The following is a 27,581-nucleotide window of genomic DNA, read 5'->3' on the forward strand; positions in this document are numbered from 1 at the left end:
TGCAAAAAGAAAAGTGGGTTTATTTCCATACACTCCTGTTTTCACCCCGTTGGTACACTGATCATGTTGCGTCATCAACGTGACATGGCTGTCGCTCCCAAAGAGCAAACCTCAGGCTGCTGACCGGGGAAGAGATTGTTCACCTTTAGCGAGCATGTGTGAAAACGCGAGGCCTCCATTCAGCGCACTAAGAAAAGAAAAACAAACCTGTACAAATACTGAATAAATGAATAATACAAGAGCAGTTGTAAACATATACATATTCACAAATCCATAATCATATCCTACTTTCCTCAAATTTAGTCCAGCAATATGAGCCATTTCCACACTTCAGATGGCGTGTGTGCGTGTGTGTGTCTGTGTGTGTGGGTGTGCACGTGCGTGTGTTGCGGTATGGTTTATCGGACACAACGGTTATTACTCGTGATAATAATCATAGCAGAAATCGCAAAATCTGGAGTATAGATGACCTCTACATGATTGGCAAAACACAAAAGCCCCTCCACCCCTGCAGCCCTTGGCACACCACAACGGTGACTTTAGAGTCCCTCTGCCGTTATATTGCCTTTTTATGCGATGCCACTAAATCTTTGGTGAACATTACACAAGAGAGCAGCTGCTACTCATGTCTCAGCACGTGTCCGGCTTAATCCATCCCCCATCGCTGTGATAAAACAGTTAAATTACTTAAAAGCAACAAGGATTTAAAAAAAAAAAAAAAAAAAAAAAAAAGGCTTCATACCCCGCTTCATCTCTGCACTCCTTTTTGCTTCAGTCTGTGTGTGATCATTTCCTCGGCTTGGCACGCTCACACACACACACACACGTAAACACACACAAACACAGTAAATCAGGCAGGTCAGTGCATCGTTTGTTTCCCTACTCTCTCTCTCTTTTCTTTCTTTTTTTTCCTTTTTGTGAGTCTTTTTCTCCCAAGCCACTCGTGTGGCGGCGAGTCCGTGGATTCGGGGCCAGAGGAGCCCGCGGCGGCCCCTCCTCAGCTCAGCTCGAAGCCGGCGGAGGACTCGATGGCGTACAACAGCTTGTTCCTCATCAGGTGCTGGTCGCAGAACTCCGGGAGCTTGAGCAGGTTCATGCACGTGCTGGCGGTGGGCAGGCGCGCCAGGTCGTCGCCGCCGTTGTGGATGCAGAAGGCCGGGTAAAGCTCCTGTGTGCAAACGGAAGCGGTTAATAAGCGCCCCGACAAATCGACGGCGGCCACAGGGAAACCGAGAGGCATTTAGAAGCGGATAAATGATGAGGCGCGCGTCAACTTGTGTCCGTGTGACGATCGCAGCGGCCGAAGCAATCCAGATGAGGCAATAAATGTCACCTTCCACCAGGGGATGAATGTTAAAAGAGAGCCATTAAGCGCTCAGCTAATACAGAGCAAATATAAATTTGGGAAATCAGGTTAGCGCTTGAAAGGTACTGAGTGGGAAACGGGCCCGCAGCGTGACCCTCGGATGAGACGCTGAGAGAATGGTCATTTCATGTTGTCCATCTGGCATTTCTTTTAAGCGTCCTTGTGATGAGGCCACCTCATCTGCAGACTGACCGTTTCCATCACGAGCCGGGCTGACAAGATAAACTCCTCCACCCCGATTTCGTCCTGCGATTTAAAGTTCGCGGCCGTACTCGCCCCGATTAAATGGCTCTTCAGGGGCTTCGCCGAAATGACCCCCATTCCTCTGACAATTACCGTATTAAACTATCGTTGCTTATTGAGAAAGCGCCATTACCGCGGCTATCATTTTGGAAAAAAGGAGAGTTTCCATCATCTTTTTTAAATGGCTTCTCCTGACAGAGCTATTTCTCCTCTAATGAATCCTGGGCCGTTTTCACGACAGCTAATTAAGGCTTAGCTGGCTGAGGCTGAGGGCCGGGTCAGGGGCCGCTCCCCCACGAATTACCGCCCTAGCCTGCCCAGAGAAGAGGCGAGGAATGGGGGGGGGGGGGGGGATCTACACACGGGCCAAAGACAAATTGATTAAATGAGATGGGAAGGCAACTCTCAAACCCTGAAACAAAGTACTGCAAAGGATTTTTAAGGAGAGTTTTGTTCCCTTGGTCGACTGCAGAACTGCAATTAGGTTTTCTTAACTAATGACAGTCATAAAGAGTCCTCAAACCAATCATATGATGATTACAGCTTCTGGTTAGATGGAGTAAGACGCATAAAAACTCTTTAATGGCCCGAGCAACACTTTCTGTCCCCGCCCCCCCTTCTCAAACTACCTAAGTGTACCGCAAATCAAGTCAGGGAAACGGCTTCCTATTAGGAAATCATTTCAGAAATAGGCGCAATAATGATTCAGCACGGCCGAAACAATGTTTAGACGTGCGGGGATATCGTTCCCTTGTGTAGTCGTTTTAGATGAATCGGCCGCTTTCTGCCATGTCACACAGAAGGCAAGAGTTGAAACGTTCAACGTGCCACCGAGTTCTGAGCCAGGGTTTTTCCTGCATAGAGAAAATTTGGGCGCGCGCCGAAGCCGTTTTCCCGAACGCCTATGACAAATCCCGAGCGCCTAAGGCAAAAAAAAAGTCTGCGATGGAAGAAAAAAAGAAGAAAAACAAACTGTGTTCATCACGTGCATGTCAGCGAATATGTTCTCAATAGTATGTTTCAAGTAGGCTACAGCCGAACCCTCGTTCTGTTTTGATCAATAGTAATCGAGTTGATAAGCGTGTCTCAGGGCTCTCAAGTTTGAAGACAGGCAAGAGTGACATATCTATTCCCAAATTTCACAACAGTGGAAGTGGAGATAAGAGCTCACCACAGTGGCTCGGTCTTATCGCCGCCTAATTTGAAAATGATCGTTTTGAGGGCTGTTATCAGTTCAGGTATTTTCACTACAACCCCGTTAAGAAGGAACACTCCCTTCTCTTGAGCTTGGAAAACCTGCCAATAATGGAGGGTACAGGGAGTACAACATCTGCCGAGTAAGTATCGGGGGAAGAAAGGATGGAGTGAGCGTCTGGTAAAACCTCACCTTAAATCCGAGCAGGGGAGGTCTGGAGCAGCTGGTGACAAACCTCAGCAGCTTACGCTTCTCCTCGTCTGTGAAGCCATCGACCACTTCCCAAAAGATCAGGATGACTGGGTGAGTGGCAGAGTACCCGCCTAAAGGAGATCACAATGAAGAAAAACGATATTAGTCTACCCAGCATCATGTCTGTGAAGTGAAGGGACTCCAGCTCGGTCTGCCAGCTCTTTGTTAAACGTCTGTTCCACCGGAGGTGTCGGATTTTAAGGACATGGGGATTTGTAAAGCATGGAGGGTCTAAAAAAGAGAGTTATGTGGGGAGTGTAGGATTTAGGGTTTTTGGAGCTTGAGAATATAGGCACTAAAAGTATCTGGTGTACCCCTATAAGGGACTATAGGAAGTTGAAACGTCAACATACAGCAATTATTTTTAACATCAGCACCTACCTGAGTAGTTTGTGAAATTCTTCAGGTCATCAAGACAAATTGACACAAGAGCCCCAGATATCAGCACCTACATAGATAATTATGTATTAAAAAAAACAGGCGGGAGAACTCTGCAGAAACGTTGTACGAGTCAAGTTGATGGACGGTGTACCTGGATCTCCTGCTGGTCAAACATGCGCAGCCACTCCAGGTTGACCACGTTGGCGATGCCCTGTCTGAAGGCCAGGCAGTGAGGCCGGATCTGCTTGTTCAGCCTGTAGTCGGCCACCAAGTGGATGTAGGCTATCCGGTTGGCGGTGGTCACAGGAATGTCTTTGCCTCCCAGCTTCAGCTCGACCACCTGCGTCAAAAAAAAGGCTCCACGCTTTTAGAAGCCTCCCCTCAGTTTAGTTCCTGTATTTCACAGTGTGGCTTAGTGATATTTAAATAATACACGGCTGATGGTCCCGGAGTAATACGACTGTTAGTCAGCCGCACTGCATACTCTCTATGCAGATCATCGTGTGTTTATTATTGTGTCTGCCAAGGGTGCCAGATTACCAACAAACAAACAAAGTGCTTTAATTGTGCCAGGTGGATTACATTCAATCACAGAAAGGCAATTAAAATGTTTTCCAACAGCACTCTGATTAAAGGTATGGCTCAATGTGAGCGGATGTGTGTGTGGTTAAGTACAGTTCAGTGTGTCTCAATATAGCACATCCAATGAACATCTGGTCCAATAACCATTTGGCCTCAAGTTCTCCTTTCATTAGCTATAGAGCAGTTAGCACTTGATATGATGTGCTCATCTCTGTTCATAAAGCTGGCCGTGTGACGACCGCATCGCGGCTGCAAGGGGACAAAACCATCCGTTTTCTGGAGAAATGTTCCCGCATCATATGCGATACTGTGCTTTAAGAACTAAACTACTCAGTTGTACACCTGGGAGTTAGTAACAGTTTATTATAAGATGAAAAGGGTTACTTTTTTCAGTCCAATAAAGCGTTAAAGTAATAATCCAGTCTGCCGAGCCTCATGATCTACTCGCTGCCTTTCTGTATATTTCTAAAAGGCAAAACGTTTTTGATAAACGGGACCGAAGCACGTCGACCGTCACAGACAATGAACACGGTGTTTGTTAAACAGAACGAACTGCAGTCAAAATTCACAACAGCGATGGCAACAAGCTCTCTGACGCAGTCTGGACAATAACAGATTGATAAGCCTCACAAAGGTGTTCAATCCAGCGATATTAAAAATCAGATTGCATTATAAAGTAAGGCGTTCCATATTTTGTCCAACCCCTGAATGCTACGTACAGGATGTTGACGGGTGATCATTTTCAGCCTTTTATTTTCCTCCCCCCCCCCCCATGGTGGATTCTGATTATGTGCTAATGTAAGATAATTACCGTCCTTATCTTGCTTGCGCTGGCTATCTCACGAGGGCAAATGCAGGGCAGACGGCTCCCGGGTGTGTGCCTAATCTTTCACAAATTGTTTTCCCTATCGTGTTTGTAATGCCCTACTTGCGGCCAGGAGGGCTACATTGTAACTCGGCCGTTTCAGGTGTTGTTTGAGAAGAGCCAATACGGCCCTGAGCAAACAGGGTCTCCGGGGTAGAGTGCCGGTCCGGGCCCCAGGTGACCCAGAGTGCTGCCGGCGGCTCGTCTCCGCAGCCTTGAGCTTTGGAGGGGACGTGCTTAAGAGCAGCTCGCCGCTTCTGTCAGGCGTGTTCTGACATCATTTCAGGGGGGAGGAGGGAGGATGCCAGGTGGCAAGGTCAACAGAGCCGCTGTGTTCCCTGCGCCGCGGCACAAGCTGAGAGCGACCGCGGCGACGTGCTTTATCTCTCCCGGGGCTGAAAAGTGGCTCATCGCGAGGGAAATGAATTATTAACGCGACAAAGAGGAACGAAACAGGAGGAAGGGAAAGATGGCCGAGTGCGATGTTCTGACTGGTGGGGAGAAATAGAGATGGGAAAAAAAATAGAAACGAACGCGTAAATCATTTATCCAGCGCCATCCCACCCCGCCCCCCGACCCTGGTCACCTGAGCCTCTCCCAGATCGTTGTTGACCACAGTGAAGTTGAGGCCCAGCTCCTCCACGTCGCCCTCGTAGCTCTTGAGGAAGAGTAGGTTGCGGTACATCTCCGGGTCCAACGATGCCAGGTGGTGGATGTCCACCTCGGCGCTGGTTCCCAGCAGCTTGGACAGGAAGAAACTGGCGAAAGGCAACTCCACCAGCATGTTCTCGTACAGCGCCTGGAGAAAAGTGTGGCTGTCAACTGGAGGACAACTGCCGGACGAGGATGCACTTAATTTGTGTAAATTCCCCGCTGAGCATCAGTCAATCAGAGCAAATGAGGAAATGCTGGGAGAATTAACTACAGCGATTGTTTATTGCTGGGGTGTCACTGAATAAAACATGATTAAATAACCAAGATAACTAAGTGGACCGCATCAAGTGGCAAGCATTTCATTATTAAGTACATATTCAAAAATCTGATTGCAACATACATTATACAACATTATATTTGCCGACTAATCTCATGTTGGAGAATCAAGCGATAAGATAAGTCAATATGGTCCCATCACAGGGACTGGGAGCAAAACAGAAAACACAATCCATCTAAAACTCGCGGGCTTTGGTTCCACCGGCCTCAAACTTTATAAATGCCAATTCTCACCTTGACCTCCGACGCCATTAAGAACCACAGCTGGGCAGGTGACTCATAAAACCCAAAGCTAATGTACTGGAATAGTCGGAAAAAGAGCCCCGTGGAGGCGTTAAAATATACGGGTCTTTATAAATGATCGCGCTAAAAACCCTGACCACATCAGCTAAATGGATTATAAATCTAGAGGATTTCCATAATGCATGCATCTTAAACCCACAGGCTCGCATAAATCACGGCTATTTTCTAAACACGGGTTAATTGCCCAACTTCAAACATTGTCTATTTTTTATGCAAAATAATCCACTTAGTATTTTCTCTCTTGGCCGGTGCTCGTTTCAGACCATATGCGCCGCGTGGCCCCTTGAAACCTATCAATAACACTTATGCCGGGAAGAGGCAGCATTAAGTATATGGGAAAAACCTGTAGCCTTATTTTTTCAATGCCACACACTTTATTTATGAGTGTTTATTGCCAGAAATTGTGCCAAAATGACTGAATTAATTCTTATGGCCCGGGCCTTTTAATATAAGTGAGTGCAGTGGCAACGCAATTAAAGCGGATCACGGCACCATCAGGTGGAATAAATGCCAACGATATTGCAGGTGCATTCTGTTAGCTGCCAAATATATTCCTTTATTTACAGCATTAAGAATCAATAAAATTATAATGCCATTGAAGCGCATCTCTTAATACGGGGTGCCAACCTCACACCTCGAAAGGAAACTATCAGCCGCTGGAGATCAGAGAGAGGACACTGCAGCAGTATGCCGAGTAAGGCAGGAGGATGAGGAGGAGGAGGATGAAGATGAAACTTTCCTCACCCTCGCGGTTTACCGAGTGGAGGCCACTGCTGATGAGGTTGGAGGTTTTGTACTAACGAGAGACGAATGAGGCACAAAGAGAACCTCCTGCCGGTCATCATACATAATGAGGAATGCTATTTAGACATGGCCGTGTCAGCAAACACTCCAATCAGGAATAAATGAACTCTTCGGTCTGAAGTCTGGGAGGGATGGAACCACAAGGAGCAAAGAAACCTGTTTTCACGTTTCACCATTTGTGGCTTAAATCTTTCTGCTTGACAGGTGGGTGGACAAGTGAGGAAGAAGGATGATGACCGGCCTCTATTCTGATGTTCAATCCCATTTCAGTGAGTACCCTAGACAAGCCACTCCTGCCTGTAATACATCACCTCCACAACAATGGCACGCCTCGGACATTAATTAACAATATTAATCTCCCGTGTCCTTTGAGCCACGCTGTGCACTGTGCACACTGCGGCATGGTGATGCAATCCCAATCTATATAAACGCGGCCGCCTTTTATCCAGGCTACAGCGGCACTAAACAAATATCAATACACCTCTCAGATGGCCATTCCAACGTCCATTTTTATGGGGAAAGAGGAACTTAAGGTAGGGTTAATTGAAAGTCAAATTCAAATTAATTTCCCCTTTCTTAATTGCCTGAACCATTAGCTATTAAGAGCACAACATCTAGGGAGTGGAGGCGGAGAGCTTCCAGCTGCTGATTGATCATTTGTCACTTTAAAGAATCACTGTAAAGAATACAGGAGAAGGAGGAGGAGGAGGAGGAGGAGGAGGAGGAGGAAGTTACGATTCGCTGATAAGTGGACCAGACCATTTCGGACCGAGCAACAGTGAAGAGACCTGGACGTTCCCGACTGTAAAACAGATCAAAATGCTATTACCACATGCTTTGAACGCTTATTTATGTCCTGTCTGTGTGGGCTCACTGATTTAGTGCCGGCCAAATGCAATCACTACACAAACAAGAGGTAGGAATCATCGGCTAATGGAAGCCCTAATTGAGAGGCGACCGCTTGTCATGAGGCAATTCTTCTTCGGGTTTAGATGATAGCGCCCCCCCCCCCCCCTCTCCCGAGAGGGAGGCATCGTGATAAACAATCACTACCACATGCATTAAGGATGATTTAGAAACATTAGGCCCTAATAAATAGTGCCATCGGAGGAAGGAAGCGACAGAAAAACAATGCCGTCAACAGATTATGCACGGGGCTAATTGATGAAAACGAAGCTCGCAAGAGTGCCGGGTTAAAAGTTTGGACCCCAAGAAACAAATGACGGCAATTCCGCTAAACATTGTCAGTTTCAAGAACAAACACTAAAAAAACTTCTAAATAAATATAAGCAGCGAGAGCAACCTTGACACAGACTGCTAATGATTTTAAATGACGTATTATCTATGAAATCCAGGCAGTCTGTGACTAAATCTCACAATTTCCTTATTTCTCTCTATATTTTTACCAATTGAATCTTCAGATATTCTTCCTTGTTTGGGGGATTTTAAGGTTGTTACAAAAAGGACATGGGAATAGCTGAACTCATCGAGAGAGTTTGTTTTGGAGGCTCACCTTTCCGAGGATCCTGCCCAGGAAGTAGTAATGCCTCGTGAAGGAGTCTCCGACCAGCATCTCTGCCGCGGGGTTGGCGTACAGCAGGCTGTCGTTGGTCGTCTTGAAGAAGCCCTGGTTAGGATTGAAGCCCGACTTCAGGAGCTCGTTGAGGAACTCGCGGAAGATGCCGCCGCCGTCGATGCCGGCCTCGTCCAGACCGTGAGCGTTAAGCAGATGGACCCGAACCCTTTTCTTCAGGTCGGGTTCTAATGACACAGAGCATGAGGAGGGATTTATGGAGGTACAACAAACAAAAGAGACAAAATATACATCATCCAATCAAGTTAATGGTCACAATAAAAAGCAACTTTACGACCAAGACCTTTGGGATTTTCCTTCTTTACTTCAGATCCATTGTAGAGCAAGAGAATTAGGTCTAATAGTTGATGGTTACCTCCCCAGTCTCTCGTGGTTCTAATCTCATCCTCACATTTTACAGGCTTGGACACAAACTCAGGTTCATTTGACCTTTTGAAAATAAATCACATCCATTTGAAATCTTAAAGCTACTCACTTAAATGGGTGTCTGACATTATTATATTTAGGAAAGTAAGAAACATGTTTTAATGGAAATCACATCAGTTCAGAGTATTGTAAAATTGAAAAATAATCAAAAACACAAATGTTATCACACAATTCATATATATATATATATATATATATATATGTATAAATAAATGAGTATGTAGTATAACTACCGTTTAACCTACATGTATGTTGCCTTTTTTCATTTAGGATGCCGCATCTAGTGTAAATCCCTGTAAAAATTAACCTCAGGTTTTATCAACTGATCCTTCATTTAAATAATATTTGCAAGACCTCAAGTTACAGCTGTAGCATTGTTTAACAAATCAATTAAATCTGGCCAATGAGAAATCTTTACTTTAAACTCGTTTTAGTTTAACACTTCCCTTTTGCAATTGTATATGTGTCTTAATGTGATAACAACAGAAAGATGACAAAGTCTGATATTTATTTGACATGCGTAGTTTTAACAGCATTTTCAACTTTTTTATTCAACAGAAATTCCACTTGAGTTTGAGAATCTGTCCAGCGAGAGAAGCAGTGCGGCTGACTGACTGATGCTGGCAAAAAAGACTGAAACAAGAACAAGAAAAACAACTTTGATGCTAAATCACTAAAGGTTGGTTAACATTTTACCATATACACTTTAACCTGCTGGAAATTCACTCTGGTCACTGCCTTGTGTATATATTTTGTTTCCTCTGTATATTTAGTATTTTAGTATTAGTATTGTTATAGTGTTTTATTTTTTTATTTTCTATTAATGCTCTAATGTGCACCCGCTGCTGTGATCCTGAAATGTCCCCACTGTGGGACTAATAAAGGATTATTTTTATCTAATCTAATCTAATCTATTCTACATCATTTGGTATTATCTGCAGATATTTTCTGGTTTGATCTCCCTTTATTTTTGTACCATCACTGCCTCGATGTTATCCAGTTGATTGATTGTACAATTCAGAATTAACATTTTGAACTCCAATGTATTGATCTAATAATCTGATCATTCCTGTAAATACAGAAAAATGGATGAAAAATGTAAAAATAGAATTCCAATCCCATTTCAATCTAGTGTATCCCCTGGTTTAGCAAAACAAACATCGAGCAAGGAAGCTCTTTCTTGACCTGCAGAATATTCAAATCAAATTCTATAAGAGGTCATCTTTCAGAATAATTAATGTACAGTGATAAATCAAGGCAGCTATAACTTATAGACACATAAATGATATAGATCATGTCTTCAGCCCAGGTCTCCTACTACTCTTTTTAATCAGATTGCCCCCACCGAAGTGCCCTTTCAAATTCAAACACAAAAGAGGTGACTTAAAATAATTGATTCTGCTTTTATGTGGTCCATTATAATAATCGGAATCACAATTATGCTTTACCGAAATTCAATACTGCGCAAGGAGAGAGCTAACCTTCATATTTAATGCTAACGGGAACCTTTAAGATTGTATAAAGCATAAGGAGCGGATCAGCGACAGAGTCAACATCTGGTACTCCGTGCCTTCTCTCCTCTTGTACAGGTCATCTTGAAAATAAATTAAGGAAATACCACAGCCACTGCGACAACATGTCAAGTGTATTGGCCATGACGTGTGAATTGTTTGCCGTGTCCAATACGTGAGGTGTTTGACAGAACACATACGGCACATGTCAAAAAGCATTTAATTAAAAAGTGTGATGCAAGCCGTACCGTTTTCTGGAGAGAGTTTATCGTAGGCGTCTTCATAGATGTAGTTGCGTCTGATGGTGACACTGATGCCGTCGGGGAACGGCCCGTCCCCCTGCACGTCCCGTTTGTCGGCGTAGATTAACCTCTGGAAGATCTACAAGACAGGTGTTAGCCCGGTGGCAGGGTCAGTGACAAATCCTGTGAGTTGTAAAAATGTTTAATTCTGAGTATGGATTGAACTATATATCACGCATGCTTTGTCTTTGATCAGCGTTCGTGTTACTAGCTTAGAGCCAAAGAGGACAGAAATTAGGTGGGAAAAGGGTTTAAAAAAGATTGCTGATCCAAAAAAAAAAACCTGAAATAAACTTTCCAAAAGAAAAAAAGGCACCACTAAGCAAAGACAAGTAAGATCAAAGTGGGTATAAGACACAATTCAGCCAGAAAAACAAAAGCATAAGGACAATATCTGTACCAGTGTCCACGCATCTGACTAGATACCAGGTGGAAGTTTGCTCACCATCCTCTGGATAATTCTTCATGGCATCATCAAACTTGCAATCGCTATTTTTTTTAAATTGTACTTAAATTTGCTATTGAATTGTCAAATTAGGACTACAATGTGAGTGAATCAGAAGAAAATAGCCTTAATATGTGCTCATATCAAACTAATTACAAGCAACAGTCCATAAAAGTAATTTGTTCACACGTAGCCTTCTAAACAAATGAATAAATGAATAGACGGCAGCCTATGTCGAGATATAAAATAAAAGACCAGTCTGTCTCCTTCGCTGCGTTTCAGTACCCGGGACAGCGCCGCACCGGAACACGGCCTCTCTACACACAACACACAGCACTTGAATAACTATTAAATTCATATTAATGACTATGTGTTATCTGCGATTTGTTTGTATAATTCTATGCATTTCTTAGCACGTACAGAATGTCGATAACACGCTTCGATCTGAAAACTCATTCTGAAAAAACAGAATTCTTAGGAGGGCCCTGAAATATTCAGTCCCAATGCAGCACACAAAACCTGTGTTGTTGTTGTTGTGGTTGCGTGCAGGACTGTGGCGCATTACCTTGACTCGCTCCTCGAAGGGAACCACAAAAGGGAGCTCTGTGAGGATGGCCAGATGTCTCTCTTCAGACACCGACAGCTGTGGAGGCTCTAAACCAACTGCGGAAGGAACAATTCAACACGTCAGAGCGTTTCCCGATCCGTCGGCCTCGTCTGCCCAACATGCAATAGAGTGACTTCACAGACAATTATTGAAAGATTATATAAAGTTCTTTTTTTTCTGTAATGCAATTATAAAATTATTAAATATTAAAAGAATAAAAGGCTTGCAATATTTCAGTTGATTTGTAATGAATCCAGAATGCATGTCATTTTGTTTTTAATTGCATTACAGAAAATAATAGAGTGATGAAAAAATTAGTCCTAAAACACAGAAATTCATCTCAGTCAATGTTTTTTTTAGTTCCGGGGACTTTGCGCTATGATAACGTTGAAACTTGTGTTCAAAAGGCGGTTGCTAAGAAGCGGCTAAATGTGACCATGGTGTAGTTAATTTATAGCCTAGCTAGCTTTTTACTTCGAGCAATTGAACAACAACCTTCAGGGGTTGCAACGCCTACAAAAATACGTCATCCCTGACTTCAGTTTTTAACAGTTATCTGAGGATTTTTTTAATGCGCTTATTATTAAAGTATTAATGACTACTTCCAAAAAAACATGGTGAACATGATGGTTCCATCATAGAAAATAAATGTTATTTAATAGGAAAATAACTGTTTTCTCTTGGCTACTGGGCTCTTATCATAATTGGGTTCAAAGGTCAGGTTCAACTACAAGTGTACAGGAATAAACAGCCTTGCTCTGGGAAACTTTATCTGGAGGATGCTTCCCAACGTCAGGGGTGTGTAACACTCCTCTAGCAGTATCATTACCCTCCGCACTGCTAAGCTCTGTAAGTAAGACCCAGTCCACCGGTCACAGGCCAGCCATTAAAGACATTTCCATTTTACACCCCGTTAATTAACCCAACAGTCAGCTGCCATCCGCCTGCCGGCCTGTACCCATTATGCTGATGTTTGTTTCTGTATTAAACTCTGCGTTTACAGTTTAGCCCACAAAACTAAAATAGCGACAATAGCTAAACCGCTCTTCACCCTCCTCACTTTGCGTCCACCGCAGCTCAATTATTCTGCTCAATTAGTCAATCTGATCTGCATTTTCCCATCAGGTTTCCATCGTTGAGGAGAAATATGGCCTCGGAGTGGTCAATACGTTGCTCATTCATCAGCCCTGGGCCTGTCCATTTAAGGAAATGAGAAAAGGCCAGACAAACACATGGACCAGATGTGGCTGAGTTCATCAGGTACTTTCACACTAATTGAATTCGTCCCATACATCCTCTGAGTGGGATTAGGGAGATCATACACACATTGTTATCAGCTTGTTTTCACACCATGCTTCACAGAAACCTGGGATGAAGCCCTGCCTGCGTCACTGTATTTTCCTCTCAGTGCCTAATTGAGGCAATGAAGAGAACATGTGGTAATATATCTTTGTTGAAACAGGGAAGGCGAATTACTTTTCTGAGGATGTTTTTTTGCTATCCCTGTGAGGTGCTGTGAAAGACATCTTTACATCATCAGGGTTTTTTCAGCAAAAAAAATACATGATCACTTATTAGGAGAGAATGATGTTCTAGTGGGACACCGAAGGACAGTTCAATTTGCACCCTAACAGCTTCATTCCATTTACTATAGATAGACTAATAATATCAACGCACAGCTCCATAGAATATGAAACGCAAACATGGAGAAGGTGACTTTGGACAGCAATTAGGATAATTTCCTGGACTATACATCAGTCTGACACATGCATTACTGTGTATTATTCTACATTTTCATTCACTGCCAACGGAGGAGCTCCGTGCTGTACACCAGTATGACGTTTTGGATAACACAACATTAATTTTCTTCACTTATTTAAATTGTTTAGTATAATTAAATGTTATTGTTATTTTATTAACGTCGGTTTTTTTCCACTGTTTTACTGCTATTACTTGTATTATATATCTTGCCTATGTATTAGAGGTTGAGAATGCATGCATTGTGTCAAAATGTTGAAATTGTGTTTTTTCTTTTATGTTGTTTTCCCGGTGCACACTTGTTTATGTCTTATATTCAGCTTCTCAGTCATTTAGGAAGTACTTTAAATTCCACTGCCCTGTATAAAATGCATACATTGTAGTTTGGTTGATTCATTAATGATTGAACGAGTCTATTCTAAGACATAAATGATTGTCCTCTCCTTGCTTTTAAAAAGACAGATGTCATCCGGTTTTCAAATGTTTTCATGACATTCTTGTGTTCATTCCTTGCACACTTTAACACAAAAACATTAACTTTTTCACTCAAATAGTAGTAAGCTACTCATAGAACCACAGGTTTTTTTTCTTCAGGAATTACTTTTCAAGATCACAGATCAAAACAATCAACAGGTTACACTACCATCAAGTGTCGACTGAAGTGGCCCAATGCGACCCATCCTGCGTGTCCTCCACACGTGTCGCGCAGAGGGGACGTACAGCTGAGTGACCTGAAAAGAAAATAAGATCATAGGAATTTCAATAAATTCCTGCCAAAGCTCTGAATATCCTCCAGCCTCCTTTTCATGAACTTTTCCATTTGTCAGTTGTTGCTTCTGGACCTGAGCTTACTTCCCTGCGAATTCATATTGTTCATATGTATTCATATTTTAATTTATATAGATGGTTCTGTTCTGGTTTTAATCTGTGTGATCTACTATTTTACTTATTTAATAGGTGTTGTATAGATTGAAAATGTAAACTGGACAGCTAACCAATGAATGTCTGTCCCACCCCTCTATTTACTTAAAAGACCTCCTCCTTCCTCTAAACAGCTGTTGCCTCTTCAGGACTAATGAGAAATGTGAACAACTTTTATCCTAACTTGGATTTAATCTTATTCTCGGGGGAAATCAACAGGAAAGCCATAATTCTTTGAATATTTAACCACTGTGCTAAACTCATATCTGGAAGCTTTGTGAATGCAGCTCGAGATTATCATGTTTTTACTTGTTTTAAATTTGACATAACAGCACATCTAACAATGAAGAAATTCAAAATCTAAACAGCTGTGATGACAGTCGGTTACCTTATCTGCGCAGATGTTGACCTCCCCAGAGAGCCAGTGACCTGACGGACAGAAGGGTCGTCTAATGTCGCGAGCTTTCACCATCTTCACCAGGTTAGTGATGACCTGCGTAGCAGATCAAACACAAACAGGCACACATCACATTAACAGTTCAAACTCAAGCAATTATAGCCACACACAATCCCCTTCACTGTAAGGTGTAGAATTGTACATTTAAAGTACTTTGCGGAGTAGAGAGCACAACACCGCTGGAGAGGATTGTCGGTGTTCAGGATGTTCAACAAGACGCGGTGCCTTCGCTTACAGAAGGGAAAAAAAGCAATTTGAGAATTCAGCCATTAGTGCGCCATTTATGGGGAGTGTAAAAGAAAAACGACCTGTGCCGTCCCTCAATGTCCAGCCTTGTTAATTATTGGCGAGGTCTGCTGCTGACATCAGCCCTCGGACAGAGAATGCAAAAGATCAGGCAGCATCGGTTCACAGCGCTGCAAGTACCAGCCTGGCTCTTGACCGGCCTGCAGAAGGCTCAGGGTCACAACATTATTCCAAAGGGAAATAATGTTGTGACTTTGAAACATGCCATTTCTTTTGCATGGTAAATAGACAATGGACGTTTTAATCATGCGACCAATCAAAGCGCTCTGCCCCAAATGTCAACATTCACCTATTTACACCCATTCGTACGGCGGCTGTCAAGCGAGATGCAAACCTGGATCTTAACCAATGCAAATCCACATACACGATGACCATCGAGCCGTCGAGCAATTTGGAGTTCAGTATCTTGCACGTACTTTAACATGCAGACTGGAGGCTGGGAATCGAACAGCCGACCTTCCGATTAGAAGAGACTCACAGCTGCACAGGTGACCATTAATGTAGGTTAGAATTCTGGACTCTGAAGTGGCCCGTTTGCTTTTTCCTGAACATATATTGACCTGCAGGTGCTGTACAAAAGTGTGATAAAGATCAATGAAGATGCATTCTCCAAAAATAAATAGGTTGTTGGTAAACAATAAGGAATCAACTTTTCTCAGGATGATTCCGATGCAGGATTGGGCTTCCAGCAGCACATTTACTGAGCCTCCTTGGACTGGATATAATGGGCTTTGCTGTTGCTATGGCGAGTCGACATCAGACATCCGCTAAATAACCTCATACTAATTATTTCAATCGAAATCTTCTTCTCTAAAGCAGGCTATTTTCATAGAGCGACAATCAATCTCGGCCAATCACTGCGAGGCAGTGTCCGCAATAATGGCAAGTGCAAAACGCTGTAAAAGGCGGGTGGCGATGGGTTTGGAGGAGGCCTACCCCTTGACTCTGGGAATGAATAAGCATTCCTTAATTAGCCCATCGGGTTAAGTGCAAGCCTTAATGGGCCTTTCCCAAACTCCAGCGTGACATCGTTCTCCAAACATGGCCAAGAAGAAAGTTCCATTAGCAATATTAATACAAGCTTAGTTGATCATTTTCATTCAATTAACTTCTTTCAATTAAATAGATAGCTCGACAATGGAGGTGATAAAAGATGGGGAGGGACGGCTGATGACACGAACCAAACATTAGCGTGTTAGGGGTCAGCAGCGTTAAACAGACTGTAAATCCTGCCGTTCAATTTGGAAAATGCATTTCCGCTGCTCCCCACTTCTTTAATGGGTCGTTTTAGCTGACAAGAGGCCTTCACGCAGATTTTGTATGAACATTTTTGACATGCTCTCCACGTATTTGCCACCTTTCACAGAACACCAGTGTTCACTTTTAAATCCCTCCGTCCAACACTAACAGTCAGGAAGCTAAGTTGCTTAAATATCGTTTCCTTGATAGAGAACCGAGGAGAGGAGACAGGTGATGTGAAAGGCAGGTGTGGAATGAGAAAAAGAGCCACGGAGAATTAAGTTAATGCTGTTTTCTGCCTCATTACTTCTGTGTAAACAGCAACTGGGTGACCTCCGTGGCAGCGCTCCATCTTGTCTTTGCCTGCTCATGCATACATGTTGGATTTTCACTAACACAGGCAAGGCATTAAGTCACTTTGGCTCAGTGCACACAGAGGCCTCACAAAGATTAGCCCGAATGTTAATGTGTCCCATCTCATGGTGTGTGTTTGTAGGTATCAACAGAACAGAATCAAACAAATGTTGGACTATCCTCATGAGGTAACATGACACTAATAAGATGCCGTGGCTGGTAGCTTGGTCGTAAACCGTTGAAAGCAGAGTTGAGGTTGTTCTTTTGCCCCGTAGGTCAAATTGTTTTGCATGTTTGTCATGTGTGACCACACGTGTGGCACAGTCCGCCAACTGCTTTTTGTAAATGCTGCACCCTTGTTCGGCACTGCATGAAACCAAGCACAATGTTCCTCAGGCCTCTGTGTGTTTGAATTGAAAAGGTCTGTGAGGATGCACACAGGGACGCACGGAAAGAAAGACACACACACACACACACACGTGCGCTCCTCCCACGGTGAATTTAAAGACATTGCCGAAAACATGAGACGAGCACGTTTTAAATGAGTCCAAACTTGGTCTGAGTTTGTCATTTTTTGAAGCTGCGTCTCGACAGCACTAACATGTTTCCCCGAGTAGAAATTAAGTGTGCAATGTTTGCAATTACAAGTTCAATGTCTTCGGATCCAATATTTTTCATTTACAGAGTCAACAGACAACTAACTCTCATCCCCCCCCCCCCCCCCCCCCCGCCGGCCGCTTTCCGTCTAGCTCAAACTTAGAAACGTATTCGTCAGTTAAGTCCCTCGGGCAGCATGGGCCCCAAAGAAAACAGATTGTTTCCCGTGCGTTTTAACCAAACATCATTTCGTTGACATATACAAAAACATGATGCACCTTCATCTGTAACAAGCGGGCAGCTTTGTACGTCACCTTGAAGAGCTGTACCCAGCGTTTCTGCTCGGCCTGGATCCGCAGCTGAACCGCAGTGTTTGTCTTGACACCCACGCTGCGGAAGGCAGCCATGTACTCCTCGCGGTGCTCCGTTTTGGTCTCGGGGTAGGCCAGCTTGATGATTCCCAGGCACGCGTCCCTCAGACAGCGAGACAGACTCACCAGCTCCGTCAGCGTGAAGGGCATCATGGAGGACTGTGTCTGACCTGTTGAGAGGGAGAATGCCCTCACTCTTTTACAGCTATTGATTTTCACATTTCCATGGCGGCAAGACAGCGTGTGACTGCTGAAAGCAACTGCCGATTATTATTTTTTTGCTAAAACCAACAGATGAGGGAAATGGGAGGGGATAGATGAGTGTGTCCACAGGATGACCAGCGACAGTGGGATGTGTCCCAATTAGACATTCATAATGCCCAGCAATCCCCCAACAATGGATACATTTCTCAAAAGTGAGTGAAAATACAATGTTCAGAGTATATATCATCAACTATTAGCTATGTAAACATATAGTGGTGTAATGGCGTCCTGAGCTTCCTCCATGTGTTGTAATCCAAGCCTCCCTGTGATTTGTTTACACAGCCAGCCGAACACTAGTGCATGTGAACAGTAGTGCATGTGAACACTAGTGCATGTGAACAGTAGTGCATGTGAACACTAGTGCATGTGAACACAAGTGCATGTGAACACTAGTGCATGTGAACAGTAGTGCATGTGAACAGTAGTGCATGTGAACACTAGTGCATGTGAACACTAGTGCATGTGAACAGTAGTGCACGTGAACACTAGTGCACGTGAACACTAGTGCATGTGAACACTAGTGCAAGTGAGTCTCTATTGTGCTCTCGTGGCTCGGTAAAAGCCACTGCTCTGCACTGCACATGTGATGGTTACCACTGATAATACTGTACCCCACAGCGTTGTCATAGAAGTGTTACGCCCACTCGTAGGGAGGCAACGCCCCTGCTCTGAATATTGTGTTTCAAACATTTAAGATCCGGTTAAACCGGTGACAGAGTTAACTACCTTCCATTTCGTGACCGAAAAACTCGCTGTCGTGCACGGAGATGAGCGAGTGGCTGAAGAGGGAGCTGAAGAGATAGAAGAGGGGAATGATGCGGTTGGAGTCCTCTAACGACATGGGAGACCCTCGCGAGATCAGCTGTAGCAGCGGCACCATGGAGCTGATGGGGCAGGCAGAAAGCATGAGTCACATTGCTGTCGCTATAAAATATACATTTTCCAATAATCTGATTCCAATTAGCTTACCCGGTGATCATTTTTGTTGTCATGGAGCTGATCAGGTGCCAGAGATGCCTCAGGAAACGTGCATTGAAAGCTAAACTGTACAGGAGTCTGAAGAGAACAGAGAAGCAGAGACGCACATTAAATGTAAACATGTATTTTGATTAAGGATGCAGCTCTCATCAACAAGACAACATGAGTGAGAGAGCTATTTTAATTAGATGACACAATTAGTGGGAAGAACAGTAAAATCCCTTTTCTGTCAATCTGTCTGCTGTGTTGAGATTGTTAAATTATCCCAGTTAACCAAAGCACCCAAAAGGTCAACCAACATTTGCCTCATAGAATGTTATTCGTCTTTCGCTCCCGTTTTTATACCGTGTGAGGGCCGAAAAGAGATTAAATGAGCCATTAAGCTTTATTTAGGCGAGGCACCTTCCATTAGTAAACTAGTTGCTGATACCCACCTCGGGTCATAAACAGCCCTCTGGCTTCCTGCTGGAGCCCCATTTAACTTAATGGCAAGGGGAGCGAGACAATGGAGGACGGAGGAGGAGGGGACGCCTGGCCCTCGCTGTGACCCCGCAGCGCCAGCATGCTTCCACACTCCCAGTGAATTACATGATAACACGAAGGAGGGCCCACATACCTAGCTATAGTCTCACCGCACTCAATGGGCTGTGGCACCAAGGTGTGAAGCTGCTCTTTGTTCACGTGTGTGTGTGTGTGTCTGAGTGTGTAAATTGCATGGCTTTTTACACAGAGGCTAAGTACAGGTGACAATAATGTGGTAAGTAAGCTAAAAGGCAAAATAAAGTTCCCCTGCATATAATAGACCCTTGTTTAAGAGTGACAGTCAGTGCGTTTACATGATGGTATCATTGGACTATGCTATCTTTTGGGATCTGCTGTTATCCCAATATACACAAAGTCAGTCAGTTCGAAATTCAGGTAGTTACATGCAGCGAGTTTATCACTGGGATCGGACCGAGCTATAGGGGGGTGTAAATCGGATCAAGTCGACCGCATAGTCCGAAGGTGTGTGTTTTGAGGATACGGATCGATTTCAGTCCGACTAAGCCAATAATTCGATTGCATGTAACCGCACTGAGTGCTGACACCTATAAGGATGCTTGCATTTAATAGGGCAGCGTCATGTTTCCTCACGATAGGAAGGGAGTAAAGGTCAGTGGAGAGAAGAAAGAGAAGAAGAAAGTAGAGCGAGAGCTAAAGGCAATCCTAGATTTGCTGAATATTCTCATCTCTATGTCAATGCTCAAATTCCCATTGCACCATTCAATCTACCAAAACCCATTCAAAACTCCTGAGATGGAAATGAGCATTGAGGGCCGAGTGTCAGATAACCCTCAATACGGCTTGAAAAACGGCCTGTGCCGAGCACACACACCATCTGTCAGTCCTACAAGGCTCAGGAGAGAAGCGAGGAGTCGTGCAGCGGGCTCATAACAAGTGATGCGGGTGTTTGATTGAAATGGGAAACAAAGCACTAAATGCCAGCTGACATGCTGATTTACAGCCTGAGAGAACCCAAACCCCCATTTCAATCATGGAATGAACCACTAATAAACAAAGTCAAGACATCAAAAGGGGTTGCCTCTGCATGTGTGTGTGTGTACGTGTGTGTACGTGTGTGTGTGAAAATCAGCTTGATGAATCCCAACCCGATCATTTTATTTTATAGTAATAAAAGAAAAGGGGAAAAAAACAGCCGCGGAGCTCGAGTCCGATGTGATATGGAAAAGACTCAACGAGCGAGTTCCCACCAAAACACACATTTGTTTAGCAGACTTCTGTATGAACACGATCAACACCATTATCTCACGACAACACAAAAATCACAGCTACCGTTCAAAAGCAAATGAAGGACCGGAGCTCATCTGCGCTCACTTTCATCCGGGCGAGCCCCGTTAGCAACGGAGTGCGACAATGTGTCGAAACCAAACTATCAAAGGGAAATTACAGCAACACTAAACAGAGTGGAGTTGCACTGTCGCCACAAACCTGGGCAAGTGCAATTTGCAAACCAATCATAAATATTGTTTCGTCCTGAATCGTTGTACAGCTTTTTAAGTTGTCCTCTAAAGCAAATTAACTTCATGAGACATTTTACATATTTATTAAAAAAGGCAGCGTGCCGGGCTGGCTGGACGAGTGGCCAGCTTCTCTTTTTTTTGTGCTGTAATAGCAGTAAATCAAGGCAGGGATGCAATTTGCTCCCCTTAGCCTCTTGTAAAGCTATCCCGTGCACTCCCGCAGTGATTAATCTTTCTCAGTGAGCTAATTATTTTGTACAGGTATCCAATAATGATGGAAGACGAAGGGCAGGATTTATGGTAAAAGCGAAGAGAAGGAGGAAGCCGTAAAAAATAAATAAAATAAGGGGAATGGGGGATATAGACTGAAATGATTCTATATTCTCTTCAACCAGTTGAAAGTAATACTTGAAAATTACTTGTTGACCATTGGATTCAAGCTGCATGTGTTCAGTTTGTTATTACTGAGGAAGCACATTGATGCTCATCCTTATACACATCGGTTTTGTGTATGCTAGAGCTTCAAAAGAGGGAGAAATAGAGTTGCAAACGTGTTATGAATCTTTATACATCGGCATCCCAACGCCGAACATTCAAATCAACTAGCAGCAACTGGTCCCACTAATAATTAACTAGAGCAGGTTTACCATCCACGAAGCCCAGTCTGGATCGCCTCCCATCAGTCAATGCACCAACCCCCCCCCCCATACCACCTCTGACATCCTGGCTCTAATGTAATCAACCTGAGAAGGGGTAATTGCCCTCATCCAGAACTGACAGCTTTCCTGACATCCCTGCTTCCTTTGCCGGTTGTAAATGCCAGTGGGTGTGGACCGCTGATAACTGCCTGCCTCACTTCACCGTTATTTATATTACTGCTTACAGCGCGGAAACACATAAAGACACAGTTTTCCTCTCAATCAGGGAGGTGTGCAAACAAGCTCTCCAAGCGCAATGCTGATCTCGACAAGGCGTGTAATATGTTACGATATTAAAGTGAATTTCTTTTAAAAGGCCTCTTTTGTTTTCATGTTTGGCTTCAGAAACACTGGGACACACCTTGGTTACAGTTACAAAATGTAAAACACCAAATGTATTTTATTGAGATTAGAGAAGGATGCCTACAGCCTCTGCTATTTTTGATGAATATACTAGATAAAGTGTTCTTGTCATTGCCCCGATAAAAGTATCAATGAGTTTTATGTATTCGTACCTGACTTTTGGCACCATGAGGCGATGCTGAACCATGAGTGTGTGACAGATGGATGACATCATGGTGAAAACCTCCTCGCTGGCCGAATCCCTCCACACCAGGTTCAGCAGGGTGTTAGTCTGATGCTTAGTGTCCAGCTTGTGGACACACTCCTCTGTGATCAGCTGCACAGAGATTCTGCTGTCATCCTGATAGAAAAGGAAACACATGTGGGTTGGAAGACTGGGAAAAACGGAAAATGATTTGTGACAGAGTAAAAAAATTAGGAAAATCATTTTAGTTTATCTGCGAAATGTGGTTAATTCGTATATTTATTTGCCATTTTCATCAATTAATTAAAATGGTCAAGACCATCAACCTTAATTTAGGTCATGAAGCTTTTTAATGAAAACATTTCTATTTAAATTGTCCATCCATATAATATATTTTACACATACAGAAAATGTTCTTCTTTAATTGTAATTACCTTAACACTTACTTTTGTTATATTTTTAACATAAGAATGAGACAACTCTCATATGCAAATTAAACAGCTGTAAATTAAAGGGAAGAACTACATTTGAGAAGACAAAAAGGAGAGGATCATTGCAAAAAAGGAATTCTCTCATCTTCATAATCGAAAATAAAATGGGATTAATCGTTTTGATCATGTGCCCAATTTACCAACACCACTAATATTGATTCTAATCTTTAAATTAAATTTCCATGTTGCTGTATCTTTAAAAATATGTCCATGTGTATTGATGCAACGTACCTGCTTGAGTGATGCATTGTTGCCAGCGTCATCGTCGTCCTCTGAGTCGCTGGTAACTTCCGGCCTGCTGCTGCCCTCTGACACGGGCAGCAGCGGGAGGAGCGTCTGCAGAGCCCGGAGGTACAGCAGGAGACCCTCCTCTGATAGAGAGCCTGCCAACACACATCACCATTACTATTTTGTCTTCTCTTCATCTCTATCAATCAGGGGTTTTACTTCACATGAGCCACACACATAGATACGAGTTGTGCAGTACACACATTGGCCTGTGTGCACACATACACGGTATTACCCACTTAAACAGTTCTCCCCTGCCGAGAGGACAAAGTAAAACAGCCACGGCGCCTCGCTTTGTGCTGCTGAGGAGGAGCTCATGGTGACCTGGAGGGAGCTCAGGAAGGCCTCGAATGGGAACGAGAGACGGACGTCCGACAGAGCCGGGATAAAGAAGTGAAAGATCTGCTCGGTGAACGGCGGAGAGATGAACTCCTTAGTAAAGGCTCCAAATACAAACTGCCTGGAGGACGACAAACGGACACGAGACAAGTAAATCAATTCCATGAATCATAATACTGAATGTTCACACGCGAATTAGCTAAGACGAGAGGGTGTTGTAACGTCACTCTGCTCTTTCTGCTGTGTGACTGCTCCAATGTTGTGTCTCCAAATAGAGCTGCTTTGTGTGGCCCAGTCACACACATCTGGTGGGCCGAGTCAGATAATTAGCTGTGAGAGTCGGTGTGTACACAAGTTTCTCTCACTCCCGCCTTGCTTTTCTTCAAAGAAGAAAAGAAGTCGCCTGTCGTTTGTTATTAAGAATGTCTGAAACTGAGGGCAAACAGCTTGATATGCTGCACTCTGGTGAGCGAGCGAGTCCGGGGGTCTTTTATGGCTTGTTGTAAATTGGTCTCTGCAGCAATTACTGCTTAGACCACTGAGTAGAGGGGACAAAAACTGCTGTGTGTCTGATCAGTTTAATGGATCCTTTTTAAAGAACTCACAAGGGACAAAGACTTTCCTTTCCTGCTATCACGCCTTTGTCTTTTCTCTGTACTCAAAAAGGCAGCTATTTGGGACAGTGTCTTCAAATTTAAGTTGATCATTAAATTATTATCATCCTATTATGTGATACTCTATTAATAGTCAATGGTGGAAATTTGCTTCCGCCTCCTCCAGAGGAAGGTCACACGACAAGGTTATTTGCTTTCGGTGTAGAACTTAGTAAAGTTGACCCATGAATGAAGACTTCAGAAACTAATTAATTAGAATACATCATTATTTGTATATTTTATTCACATAAAACGTGTCATGTATATTTTGGTGTTGAATTCTGCACACTGCATAGCCAACGGTCCCTGCCACCATCCGTGTTAACACTCTGATCTGAAGGTTACTCGAGTCTGGTGATGTACCTTGCGCCTGTTGTGCAGGAGGAGTAGGTAAAGTGCAGAGGTTTGAGGATGTGCTCCAACAGTGTGCTTGCCATAGGGATAGAGGGAGCGTCACTGTACTCCAGACTGGAAGGGAGCCTGTGATTCACAAGAATATACAGCGACCTGTAGTATCCTGAGGAGAAAGCACAGATTGAGACAAAGATTCACAAAGGAGGTCAAGCCACAAGCTCACTTTATAAACCGCTTATGACATACTTACACACTTTACATAAACATAATATGCAGCAAATGTTCCTGTTTGTGTAAAATTGGTGCAACAATTAAAAGACAATAGTCAGCCGTGTGTTTTTTTTATGTAATGTCGATGCTGATTATATTTGACCTACCTGTTTGTACCATATAGTGCAAAATCTGCTCGAGTAATGACGCTACATAGTTAGCATCTGGAATAATGGGAAGATAGGTTTTCTCTGAAGAAAATATTTCTAGCATCCGCATAGGAACCGTCACATTTAAACTGTCGTCTTTGCAGTTCTGTAGGAGTCTGGGGAGAAAAAAGAGGTCCAGGTGAGATCGTGACAACAACTGCAGATGTCTTTGGTATCACGTGTTTATGCATCCAGCAGCTAAAAATAGGAATTAATTCTTGTTATCTTTGGGTACTCTACCTGCAGCAGAAGCCTAAGATCCTCTTGATCTGAAATATACATGTCTGTCTTTGTGGGCCCACCAACAGTTTCACAAACTGACTGTTGTGTTTCACCAGGTTCTGGCACAACCATATCTGTATGAACACACACACAGACAGCATTTGTCAAATGTATATTAGACCTCTCTGACTATAATGTAATCTGTTTAACAATCAATGTACTTGCAATGGCAGAGCCTCAAAGATATATTTGATTCTCACCAATCTATGTGCATCCACACTTTGTCGATAGAAAAATATGAGTTGTCTTGATAAGAGGCAAAGAACATGACTGTCCAAGCCACGCGGAGCTCCCCCTCCCTGTGTCTGGCCGGCACACTCGTCAAACCGGGCTCTCTGGATGGCATACTGGAAGAAAAAGTGAAAGTTCAGAAGAAAGATACACTGACCCACTGACTCAGGCTAAGTCACAAAAGCATGTTCAAGATCACGAGACAGGAAGCACCTTTCATAAGCCAACTGCATGTTACGGGTTTCATGTGCGAGAGCTGACACGCACTGTGCTTTCAATACCCATTCTACCATTGTGTTTATTTAGAATGCCGGAAAAAGATTTAGTTTGTCCAAAAACTAGTATGTCAAATGCAACAACAACCCCGGATGTCCTTCTGCATCCGGGGTCGCATTTTGGAGTTTGCGACCCGCAAACCTTTTCAGAGCACATGTAGAGTATGTGCAGGAGGGTCAAAGTTCAAGGTGCACTGTTACGACAAAGTAGTATGTCTCAATTGAGTGCAACAGCACTACGTAAGAGCAGTTACAGTATAAACTAAAAGTAGAAAGAAAAGGATTGCAATTTGGAAAGCAGAGACAATGTCATTTGAAGTTATCAAGTGGGCAGATCTCACAGATGTTGAGTCCATTTAGGCTCACAATACTCAATGTTCAACAGCTAAACCCAATATGTTAGTTTCACTAAAGACAACCTAAAAATCGTGGTTTTCCTTGTACCTCCATTTCCTCTAATAATACAGATACAATTTCTGATTACAAAACTGAATACTTGATTCTTACGGCAATAAAAAAAAAACGTATAAAAGAGGTATGTCTAGTGCTAGCAAACTTACCTGTCGTTTCAAGTCTTGGTAGCCACGTATGTAGGACTGAATGATAATGGAATTCTTCAGTCGTTTTCTTTCATCCTAAGTAATAAAAGCACAAACCGTAGAACACACAATCTTTGACGATGAAACCAAAATAGACTTATACCAGATAAACTTGAGATTTAACTCAATATTACTATTGTGAGCTGCATGCATTTAACTTAAATTTATAGCGCAACATGATAGCAAAACTGATGTGTTATTGTACAAGCAGCATCAATGCATGCTTCAAATAAGCAGCCTGTTAGTCACCTCTCTTTTTCGTCTTTCTTCTTGAGTGCGGTGCAGCAGAGAAGCTTTCTCCTCCTGAAAAGCAACACAAGAAACCCTGAAGACACTTGAAAACAATAACATGCCCTATGATTATCGCTTAAGAACGGATGAGAGATTTGAATCATTATTTGTGAAGAACAGCAGGTATGTCGACACTGTTTTGCCACCGATTCATTTCACTCCAATTACCTTTTTACTCGCTCCTCCCAGTGATACATTGGGTCTCGTCTTGAAATCTCCCTCAAAGCTAAACATTGTTAGATTTTTCCCATTGACTGATTCAGAGGTTTCCACGAATTTCTGAAAGAGAAAATGAAACGGCAGTCATTATATAACGTCAATATTTTAGGGCGGAGCAAACACTGAAATTAAATGACACACAAAAATAAACCGACGGCTCGTGTTTTGGCTTCAATTTAATAGCGATTAACTTCGGCTAGCGCTAATCGTTTCTTCCACCATGGGAGCAAGTGTCTTGCGTTCGCTGTTTGGAATTTATATGACGGATACGATCAGTCGTGAACGTGAAAACGTGAGCCAGGTTTGAAGGACAAGACGGGAGGTTAACTTCAGCTCGTTATCGGGCTGACAGCTGCAGTTTGACTGCAATAGTTAGCTAGCCGGTTAACTTAGCTAGCTAATGACTCAGCAGCTGTCAGGAGCTAAACGGAGCCGCTTATGTGATCTGACTCGGGGAAGCTAGGGGGGAAGCACGTACCAAACCATTTATTGATGATGTGTCGCAGTGCTGATTCATATATTTGTGAGAAACTTGATTTTGTTGCCGTTACAGCTAGCTAGCAAAGCAGCTAAGCACTGAGGAGAGGCTAACTTTCCGGGGGGTGTATTCCTCTCCCTTTTCTTTCTGACATCGGGTCATATTACATGAGACTCATCTGAGAATTAGAAGCGTTTACCTTTGACTTTTGATTTATGGAGTGAGACGGGGACAGTAACTCTGAGAAGGCAGTTTAGGTTAATCCAAACGTCAAGTCTTCTTTTC

The 27,581-nt window shown here is 43.3% G+C and overlaps 1 protein-coding gene across 2 annotated transcripts; it reads right to left on the reverse strand.

The window, feature by feature from the left end:
* On the reverse strand, window positions 1–27,581 carry ube3c (ubiquitin protein ligase E3C). 2 transcript variants are annotated; one of them, XM_056433800.1, is made up of 25 exons: window positions 27,496–27,581; window positions 26,768–26,878; window positions 26,558–26,611; window positions 26,270–26,344; window positions 25,404–25,550; window positions 25,162–25,277; window positions 24,880–25,037; window positions 24,512–24,665; window positions 23,396–23,616; window positions 23,100–23,251; window positions 22,346–22,533; window positions 19,103–19,189; window positions 18,860–19,017; window positions 17,813–18,039; window positions 14,934–15,038; window positions 14,268–14,355; window positions 11,825–11,922; window positions 10,761–10,893; window positions 8,495–8,742; window positions 5,471–5,683; window positions 3,589–3,777; window positions 3,438–3,504; window positions 2,997–3,127; window positions 884–1,168; window positions 1–187 (listed from the first exon to the last, which is right to left on the reverse strand). In XM_056433800.1, exons 2-24 carry the CDS (start codon window positions 26,831–26,833, stop codon window positions 998–1,000), a joined length of 3,246 nt encoding a protein of 1,081 aa, XP_056289775.1. In that variant the 5' UTR covers window positions 26,834–26,878; window positions 27,496–27,581; the 3' UTR covers window positions 1–187; window positions 884–997. The 2 variants fall into 2 exon arrangements, with proteins under 2 accessions (XP_056289775.1, XP_056289774.1); XM_056433799.1 differs by having other exon boundaries at window positions 743–1,168.

This window comes from Pseudoliparis swirei, chromosome 16 (genome assembly GCF_029220125.1).
Source record: "Pseudoliparis swirei isolate HS2019 ecotype Mariana Trench chromosome 16, NWPU_hadal_v1, whole genome shotgun sequence".
Taxonomy (NCBI): domain Eukaryota; kingdom Metazoa; phylum Chordata; class Actinopteri; order Perciformes; family Liparidae; genus Pseudoliparis; species Pseudoliparis swirei.

What these genes read in the sequence shown, in the direction of transcription:
- ube3c (XM_056433800.1), bottom strand. Translation starts at nt 26,833, where the DNA reads ATGTTTAGCTTTGAGGGAGATTTCAAGACGAGACCCAATGTATCACTG. An exon ending in GTGTGGATGCACATAGATTG is followed by an intron (nt 25,278 to 25,403) that starts GTGAGAATCAAA and finishes GTGTTCATACAG; the next exon opens with ATATGGTTGTGCCAGAACCT. An exon ending in ACAACAAAAATGATCACCGG is followed by an intron (nt 19,018 to 19,102) that starts GTAAGCTAATTG and finishes CTGCCCCATCAG; the next exon opens with CTCCATGGTGCCGCTGCTAC.